Source organism: Montipora foliosa, chromosome 2 (genome assembly GCF_036669935.1).
Source record: "Montipora foliosa isolate CH-2021 chromosome 2, ASM3666993v2, whole genome shotgun sequence".
NCBI lineage: Eukaryota > Metazoa > Cnidaria > Anthozoa > Scleractinia > Acroporidae > Montipora > Montipora foliosa.
The window spans coordinates 37,412,943-37,423,381 of record NC_090870.1 but is presented as its reverse complement, the minus strand read 5'-3'; the positions used below and the strand labels follow the sequence as shown (position 1 = coordinate 37,423,381).

The 10,439-nt window shown below is 40.9% G+C and overlaps 1 protein-coding gene across 1 annotated transcript in view; it reads left to right on the top strand.

The window, feature by feature from the left end:
* The first annotated feature begins 4,701 nt into the window (after positions 1–4,701).
* Positions 4,702–10,439, top strand: part of LOC137993003 (interferon-inducible GTPase 1-like) — a 6,089-nt gene continuing 351 nt past the window's right edge. Inside the window, exons 1-2 of the mRNA XM_068838649.1 lie at positions 4,702–7,106; positions 8,996–10,439. The exon at positions 8,996–10,439 is cut by the window's right edge and continues 351 nt beyond it. Coding sequence (XP_068694750.1) covers positions 6,895–7,106; positions 8,996–10,007 — 1,224 coding nt within the window. The 5' untranslated portion in view covers positions 4,702–6,894 and the 3' untranslated portion in view covers positions 10,008–10,439. The remainder of the gene's footprint in view (positions 7,107–8,995) is intronic.

The following is a 10,439-nucleotide window of genomic DNA, read 5'->3' as shown; positions in this document are numbered from 1 at the left end:
TGCAGAAAAAATCGGCTAATCCTAGTTTATAGCGAGGAAAATAAATAAAATGAAGTTACTCTTACTATACCTTGTGTCGATTCATGATTTGCGGCGTTCTGGGCTAGTTTTGAAATTTGCTCCTATCCGTCATTAAGGACGGTGCCTATTGTTTTTGCGCATACGTTCTGCGCATCTCGAGACACTCGGATTTCCTATCGGTGATGCGTACTAATATAGCGATATTTTTGCGCGGTTTAAAACTATACGGAAAAAGTAGACCTTAGTAAGTACTCTTGGTATCCAAAAAGAAAATTGGGGGTAACCATGCATTTGTCAGAGATAATTAAGCTTCAATTTGAGTAAGAACGTCATACATTGCTTTGTATTTTAAAGCTTTTTACAAATATTATTAATGAATTATCTTTGAAAAATGCGTGGTTACCCCCAATTTTCTTTTTGGATTTCAATAACACTTGTTGAGATCTACATTTCCTGCATAATCACACACCGGGGCAAAAATATCGTTAAGTAGTAGGCACCGTCCTTAAACAAGGTGAAGTAAGAGTAAGTTTATTTTATTTATTTTCCTCGCTATAAACTAGGATCAGCCGATTTTTCCCATATAAACCCTACAAACGGTTACATTGACTGAGCAGTCAAATCAGTATGTGTTTGGGTCACCTGTGAAGGAGACGCTGATTATACACGTCATTAGAACGTGATCACGACTACCACTGTAACATTTCTCAAAGTTGTGTCTCAGAATGTACCAGATTGCATCTCAGCGCATATTCGTTTTCAACAAATGTCCCGGTGAGGGTAGGGGGGGGGGGGGGGGGGGACGTGCCCCCGGACTTCTCTTGGAAGCTCGTGGCCTTCGGCCAGCCGATTTTTCCCATATAAACCCTACAAACGGTTACATTGACTGAGCAGTCAAATCAGTATGTGTTTGGGTCACCTGTGAAGGAGACGCTGATTATACACGTCATTAGAACGTGATCACGACTACCACTGTAACATTTCTCAAAGTTGTGTCTCAGAATGTACCAGATTGCATCTCGGCGCATATTCGTTTTCAACAAATGTCCCGTTGGGGGGGGGGGGGGGGGACGTGCCCCCGGACTTCTCTTGGAAGCTCGTGGCCTTCGGCCAGTCAGGACTTCTCCCCCAAACGATAAATCCTAGGTAGAGCCCTGACTCCGTTCTACTTTCGTAAACCTCATGACGTCGTACTACCATTACAATAACTCAGCAAGAAATGTCGCAGTGTATAAAAAAGGTCAGAGAGACTGTGCTGATAGAAATTTCGCGTTTCTGCTCTAGTTTCTCGGAGGATGCATGTGGTTGACCATAGTTAAATGCTGTTTAGACTTTTTTAAGGCTTTAGATGGGCCAAGCTTCATTTTACGAAGTTAATGCTTTTGTAAAAAAAAAAGCCCTTTTTGGTACTCAATATTTTGTTGATAAATAGGAAGCTGCTTATGATATCAATTCAGTCGACCACTTAAAGGTGTTTGTCCGTCTCATTCTTTGAAAGAAGACTCAAAGATAAGAAGTTGTTTAAGATATTCCGCTTTGGTAATGGAAATGTAGATAAATGAAGGAGACTTCCTCGTTTTCCTTTTATACAATTAGCAAATACAGACAGACAACGAACCCAGTAGCCTGCGTCGAAGACGTAATCTATTACCGGTTAGTAACGGCTGCGAAGCAGAGCCGAGATCTTTGTTCTGGACCCTCAACGGACTCAACGAATAAGCGGAAGTTCGTGTCCAAATTCCCTTTAATCTGACAGGCTATTACCAGTCTTGTCGAACAATTGTTTTTCTTAACAGACCAGTCATGGCACGTACTCAAATCCTGGTTCGCTTCTGGGGCCCAGAGCAAGGATTTCGGCACTGGTTCGCAGACTGACCAAACCAGAGCAAGGAAAGGTTACGTTTATACAAACGTTCGCCGTGTAGCACTTAAGTGCCAATCCTAAACTGTTTCAGAAAACATGAGATCAAAAACAATAATTTTTATAGAGTTTTAACAGTAGATGACATGACGCCTTTCAGCCAATTCAGTTCCGGCACAACACATTTTTACCCCGCCAAGAGACAAAATTACTACTGAACCGATCTAATACCCGGTAAGCGGGTTCAGGATGCAAAGGATCTATAGTTTAAGACGTTTCCAAGTTCTAAACAGTGGTCTTTCACTAAGGTTGCTTCGTTGTGCACGTTTCTTACCTGAAAAGTGATTCTAAACATGTTTTGCAAAATCTGTGTCCGCACGAAGTCTGCCAGGGTTCGTTGAAAATAGTCTTGCAAATTGGGCATGTAAGCCGATCATCAGGATCATTTATGAAATTAACCATGCTTTCTAGAAAGATAGGTCTTCTTCACAAATTGCTGAGGCTGCCGTCAAATTGGTTGAAAACTTATAATAATGGTTTTTTGGGACTCTCCCTTTTCAGCAGGTTCAGGTGCGCGTCACGGTCGGAAGTATGACTGTCACGTTTTGACCTATACTTTGAGCTCATGTGAGGTCCCGCACAAGCCGTAAGAGCAAAGAAAAGGAAAACTTTAAAAAAATTGCCAGAATAAGGGAGCAATTTTCTGTTAGAAGCGATCTCGTCAGCCGCAGATTTTAGATCTTAGAGGTTTTTTTCCCTCACAGTTGCCGAGTAAACTGAATCTTCTTCTTCCTCACAGGTTTACTTTGAGCAACATATCACTGCGAAATGATGTTCCATTCCGGAAATATTCTTAAGTGCCCGTTGCTATTATTACTCTTATATACGAAATAAAGAGATCTGGGTCTATATTAATATGACAAACGACCTTAAAATAACAAGAAAGCACTGGCAGGTGTTGATTGTTCCTAATATAGTAGCAACTTCGCGCAACTAACGTTTGAATTCATGGAGGGCTTTAGCTCTTGGATATGCAATGTCTCTTTCATTTTACAATGATAATCTGTTTTTCCCGATGCAATAACATCAAAATTGTCCCAGTTGATATTGTGTTCAGTCATTGTGATACGGTCGGCGATGGCTGAATGATGAACTTTACAAGTTATTTTTAGAGCCTTCAGACATTACGTCATCATCGATTAGGACTTGTTGACAGTGAGTTTTAATTAATTTTCTGTCATGTAATCTTCTTTTAGTCTTTCCAATGAAGAGATCGTCATAGTCCCAGCAGCTTGCTTTGTATATGTCGTTTGACATTTCAGAAAGATTCAAGTGGTCTAACATCAACGATGCCGGCAAAAAAATCTTTAGACAAGAGAGAGAATGTATCCTTATAATAATAATAATAATAATAATAATAATAATAATAATAATAATAATAATAATAATAGAAACGTTCTTGGTGCGCATTTAAAAAATCTCAATGCGCTTACAATAAATAATAACAATATTAACAATAGCAAATTAGTAATAGCCACACTAATTAAAAATTAAAACACTTAAGCTACAAAGGTATCATTGGTCATCAAGGAGGTGGCGACGAAAAAGGTAAGTTTTAAGTGCCGTTTTAAAAGTTGACAGAGACGAGGCTGACTTAATATGCTCAGGTATAGAGTTCCACAGTTTAGGAGCAGCGAAGGCAAACGCCCTCTCACCATAGTAGTGGGTATTAGGGCGGTACGAGTTCTGAAGTAAGGATTGCTTGGAGGAGCGAAGTGTCCGTGAAGGATTCCGAAACTTGAGTAGCTCACGGAGGTAAGATGGACCTTGATTGTGGAGACACTTAAACGTAAGAAGCAGGATCTTAAATTCCAGTCTGGCAGGTATAGGCAACCAGTGGAGATCCCTCAAAATAGGGGTCATATGGTCAGATCGACGAGCTCCTACAATCAGCCTAGCTGCAGTATTCTGAACTCTTTGTAGCTTAGCGAGTTCGTAAGAGGGCAGACCATATAAGAGACTGTTACAATAGTCTAGATGCGAAGTAACAAGTGCATTTACCAATCGCTTAAGTGGGTCCGGAGGTAGATACTTCTGAATGCGGCCAATAGAGTTAATGAAGAAGAAAGCTTTTTTAGAAAGATCATTGATATGGCTGGATAAGGTGAAATTAGCGTCCATGATAACTCCAAGGTTTCGGGTCTTTGATGTAATGTCCACAGGAACTCCAGCAACCATGAACTGAGGTCCTAGTGAGGGATTTTTCACAAATCGAGATGTTAAACGCAGAACCTCTGTTTTTCCACGATTAGTCTGTAGCTTATTACATGTATTCCAGTCAAAGACAGCTTTAATACAAGTAGACAGAGAGTCAATAGCCAATTCAGGTGTTGATGGTTTCACTGCGATATAAAGCTGCGTATCATCAGCGTAAAACATACATTGAAGATTGAAGGTTGCTATAACGTCTTGGAGTGGAGCTATGTATAGTGTAAATAGTAATGGTCCCAAAATGGATCCTTGTGGTACACCATAGTGAAGGTTTCAAGGTGAAGAAGAAGATCCAGCAATATTTACTCTTTGTGTGCGTCCTCGAAGGTAAGAAGTGAACCAATTCAAAGCGATTCCTTTAAATCCGAAGTACAAATGGAGACGGGATAGTAATATATCATTGTCTAGGGTGTCAAATGCTGCCGAAAGATCGAGGAATATTAAAATGACATCATTTTAATATTCCACTTCCACTTACGTGCACAATTAAACGATTGTCTCTTAGAGAAACATGAAAATTTCAGGTTGCTAACTCATGCCCTCTGCGATGCCAGTGCAATGCTCTACCAACGGAGCTTTGAAGCCACTCAGTTGGGTTCATTCATTTGCTCCGGTGAAGGCCTCGATGAATGAAATGAATGTATATTCATCCCATCTGATCAGGAGCCATAATCTGATTATGGATTATAGAGGTGTCTATAAGAAACAATTGCTTAAATCAGTAGCCCATAACTAGGAGCGAACCACAGCCCTATATTCCTGTCGCGACGTTTTTGCTTTCAAAGGCCGCGATGTATTTTTGGATTGAATTTCCTGGTCTGGGACCTGGGATCCATGTTTTGTATACATCCTACGGACAGATGTCCGGATTTTCACTCACATCACGACAAGAAACACAAAACAAGCGCCGCCGAAACACTTTTCCACCGTGCTATGAAATTACCGACCACCGAAGAGGGAAAAGCTGGAGAAATCAAACACGTCACTGCCGCCTTATTATCCAAAGGTTATCCTTTATTTCTGAAGTAATTCAACAAACAACAATACAAGAGCAAGTCGATTTCTACACCCAGAAGAACTTGTCGGCATGTTTTTCGCAGGGACAGACCCTCCGGACACTAAGAAAAACGACGCTATTCTATGGATTGCTCATGGTGTTACATTGGAGAAACGGGAAGCTCGTTCGAAAGAAGAAAAAAAGAAACCAATATAGGCTCCACACCCGGCTCCACACAAAAGAAACAAGCATCGCTAACCATGTATGGACATAAAATCAAAAAATCGACTTTGACAACGGACGGGTAATCAACTGTGTTCAACTTTTCTCTAAGAAAAATCTTGGAACCCGCAAGCACAAACAACGCCGACAGCAATACAATGGCAAGTACTTAAACATGGAACGCCCCTGAATGCCGGAATGCTCGAACGCCGGAATACTTAAACACGGAACGGTGTCAAAAATAGCAGAATAGTTCACCTCATGGTCCTTCTCACTACGTGATGGCTTGGTACAGAGTCTACCATTTGCAGTGATTGTGGTATAATACTCTCACAACTCAGAACGCAGCAATGCGTATCCCCAAATCAAACCCAGCATCGTGAAGCAATTCAGGGGAATTGCATGTTTACTCTTACAACTCTTGCTTTCGATTTCTCTTGAGACAGAAATCGAAAACAATGATTATGCACAATTTTGGGTGGTAGAGGTGGTGTATTATGGGATTTGAAAAAGTACAGAATTGAACGATTCCATGCTAAATAGGAAGTTTTGGCAACCTCGGTGATACTGGGATAAACTGAGTGAAACATAAAATTCTCGCGGTCAAATCTGCTGTATCTCTTTCTTTGCTGACAGACGTCGCATTTTCAAAGTGCCGTCGTCAAATTTCTAAAATCAAATATACGAGGTTGGAGATGTCATAGAGATAAATCTTTTGCAAGTTTCCTGTTCCGTGATGTCTTTCGTTTTCAAAATACAGCGTTTTGAATTTCCGAATTGTCACCGTGCGTGACACAATTATGCAAAGCTATTTGGTTGAAAAAATTGTCTATCCCTATGAATTTTAGCAGTTTGTTCCTTTCAAGTACATTAGGAGATGTGTTCATGCACATGCATTTTATTTCATGATCGAAAAGTAAGCGCTTCCATCGCAAAGTGAACTCCAAATCGTTTCGTTGATTACCGGCTGCCAGTCGTCTTCATGCAAAATATTAATTTAATTCATGAAACGCTTCGACAAATAACCCAGAAATGATGTACTGCACACACCTGAGAATAGGAGAGGTGGGTTATAAATTTGTTTCCTACAAGAATGCAAGTTGCTGGCTTTTTTCAATGAAGGGTTTCGAATTTATCTTTTTGTTGCGTGAGAGTGAAAACGATGAGCAAAAACGCTTTTTTTTGGTAGGAGGGATGTACTGAATTCCCCACGGTTGTGGTTAATTTCTGTAACCACCGAATCACGTTATCCCAAATGTAAATTTTGATGATCGCACATAAATGACAAAAGATGTTTAGCCGTGACACATGCACACATTGTGTGCCTACTTTTGACGCGTTACTCAGCCTCTATCATTCAACCCTCAGGCCATTTCAACGGAAGAGCCTGCTTACAGGCCATTACTCAGCCGCCATTTTGCAAGTCATGATCACCGAAGCGAGGCTAGACGTCACATAATTAGAATGAGGCGCTTCTCAGCTCACTCCCCATCGCTCACACTGTAAATCATCTTGTTTTACAATGGAAGAGTTTGCAAGTGCTGTTTTTGGTGACGACGATTGGGTCGAAGTCGAAAAGGAAGAGTTTAAGCGTGAAATCGATGAGAATGGCGTTTCCAAAATTGAAGAGTTCTTACGGAAGAGGCTCGAAAAGTGGCGAGAGGTGGAGGTGAATATCGCAGTTACTGGTGACTCGGGCGTTGGGAAGTCAAGCTTTATCAACGCTATACGAGAGTAAGTTCATTTAAACGGTGATGAATGCGGCTTATCTGCCTACAACAGAAAATCATAGTTGCATAACCCATACGCAAAAATCAATGTATGAATGCGGCTCTTTCCGGGAATTCGAACACAACTTGAAAGGTCGGATACCGTGCATGAATAAAATTGTATAGTGTAATATGTCGAATTCCCCTGAATTATGAGGAAATTTACAGTGTAATGTTTGTGGAAAGCTCCGATATTTTCTTGTCTCGATTTCGAACTTCCGCTTTTGTTTGGTTTCACTTTCAGCGGGGGAAAAAGACAGAATTACGGCAGTAACCACCAAGTCACGACTGATTTAATATTTAATGCATGCAATCAAGAATTAGAAAGTGAATTTTTGCTTTCAGATTAAGTCAAGTGATTTGGGGAAAAATTAACCCAATAGATTTTTTCACTCGATTTATTTGAAGAAAATTTTAAATAAAATACCGGGATTCTAACAGTCACAACAATCAACACAGAATGAATGAGTTGCCAGTAATCGGCTCCCTGTTTATACGCAAAGGATTCTGCGATCGCCAGGGGCAAACATTGCAAGTCGCTGTCAAATGTATGGCGAAAACTTATTTCGACGTCCAAAAAATGATTTTGGAGAGATCAACGCGTTTTTCGACACAGATTTATCAGAAATCGATTTGGGCAATGCTTATTCGTGTTAATGACCGTGAAATATGGATAATTTTTGTCGGATGGGATATTCAACAATAGAAGAACATGTGAATTGGCGGTACATCACAATAGCTCCGAACATGAAATTTCTCAAATAAGTTTTATTATCATTGAAAAAATTATATCTTTCCAAACTGCATTACATTTAGACCATTTACTGCTTAACAGAGAAGCCTGTTGGATGATTTGTTTATTTTATTTATTAGTCTTAAAATAAAGTAAATAAAGTATGCACTTGATCCTCCTACATCATTTTGTTCCGTATATTCATTCCTCACGGGGAAATTAGAACCCAGAAATGACCAGCTACCAACGTCAGGGGCTTCATAGCTCAGTTGGTTAGAGCGTCGCACGGGTATCGCGAGGTCACGGGTTCATTTCCCGTTGAAGTCTGGAATTTTTCAGTCTTCTCTACGCAACTGCTAAAATTGCGTCCATAACTGTGAGGATCGTAGCTTTACTTGATTTCATATCCGCAGTTCAGTATATGATTCGTTTCATATATAATTTCGTTCATTAGCGAAGATAAGTTTATAAACTGACAATAAAGTTGACAGTTACTTGTGAAAGTACATTGTTCGGGGTTAGTCTTACGAAGCTCGTTTCATCCCGACCAAGAGACTCATCAGAGACCTTTCTGCTCGACAAACTCGTTGGGCATCACGCCCAAAGTCCCGTACGCTAACAAAATTATGACAATGTATTTTCACAAGTAACTGTCAACCTTATTGTCAATTTTCACTCGTGAATTTGTGCGGTCTGGAATCCTTATGCGATATAAGGCGAGATTGCTGTCATAATTTTGTTACCGGACGGAACTTTGGACGTGATGCCCAACGAGTTTGCCAAGCAGAAAGGTCTCTGATAAGTCCCTTGGTCGGGATGAAACGAGCTTCGTAAGACTAACCACGAACAATGTGTTTTCATAAGTTTAAAAATTTTGTATAATTGTTTCAGGGTGATTGGAGACTGCTTTTACATGCGGCTATACCCTAATTCCTAGTAGTAGCATTGCATGACAGAGTTTCGTTGCGAGAAGCTCGTTTGATGGCTGAGGTCCGATACAAACTATGCACTCTAGACACCACCGCCCCTCCCCCCCCCCCCCCCAAAAAAAAAGACGTAAAAAGCAGTAAGGCCCATATAGAAAATGTGCTATTCCTAAACCTAACTTTTCCGCCCATTAGACTCTGTGATGACGATGAAGGAGCAGCTCCAGTCGATGTAACTGAATGCACAGCAGAGCCAACTCTCTATGATCACCCAAGCAACTCCAACATAAAGTTTTGGGATCTACCAGGGATAGGCACCCCTAACTACCCCGATCTGGAAACGTATGTCCAAAAGGTACAATTGGACAAGTACCACGCCTTTCTAATTCTCACAGCCGCTCGATTCACCGAGAACGACTTGCTGCTGGCTAAAACAGTCAAATCGATGGAAAAGAGTTTTTTCTGCATACGAACAAAAATTGATGAAAACGTCAGAGCTGAGTCGCGAAAACGGTCATTCGATGAAGAAGTGATGTTAACCAAGATACGACGCAATTGTTTGGAAAATCTCAGTGATCTACTCAGACATGAGAAAGATGTGTTTTTGATAAGCAACCATGAACCTGCCAAGTGGGATTTTGTCCGACTAACCCAGGCCATTCTAGATGCTCTGTCCAGATATCAGCGAGAGAGTATGACCTTGTCACTTGGGAAAGCAATTACGAAGTCCTCGACAGAAATTTTTCAGAGGAAAGTTGATGCTCTGAAAAGCCGCATTTGGAAGGTCGCTGCAGCATCTGCATTGGCGGCCCTTGTTCCTTTGCCCGGGCTGTCTTTCGGCGTTGATGCCGTTCTTATCTTATCGGAGCTCCACTTTTACAGATCCCAACTTGGTTTGCCGGAGACAGATTCTGTTGAATTTGCGAGGCTTCCTCCTGCCACCAAAGAAAAGGTTTTCAAAGCTTGGCAGATTTCGACTGCGGGACACCTGAGTGCATTTCTTGTGTCTTATTCCACTGAATCAGCCGTTGAAGAAGCCCTCCGTCTCATTCCGTTTGTCGGGTCGGTCGTAGCCAGTACTATGTCCTATGGTGCTACCTTCTATGCGTTGCATACGCTTTTGAAAACCGTTGAAGATGCAGCCTTGTCAGTTATAAGGGAAGCTGCTGAAAAGACAGCTGCTGAGTTGGAATCACAAATTGACTAACTTTTTGTGAAAGCCCAATGCTATCGTTTCAAAGTGGTTCTTGAGATTTCGTAGGCAAAGAAATATAGAATACGTCATGGAAATGTGTCCGCACGGGATTTACACAAGTTGGTAAGTATCAGAAATCGAACGAATGAGATTTCTGATAAAAACCAGTGGGTGCGTAAATACTATCGGACACACTCTTCATGTTTATTATATGCACACTTAGATTTAATTCTTGTTTAATGACAATTTGGTATTACACAGATTCAAGTCGCAAGCGCATCAAAGATTGAAGCTTTGTAAGCGGTGTTTACGCTAAAAATCAACATTATAGAAAGCGCACAACGTAAAATATGTATTCTAAAGTTTAATCTGAGTCGGACTCGTCAATGTGGATTCTCTTCCATTTCTTTTCGGTGGTTTCAGCTGTTTCAGCGATGGACATCC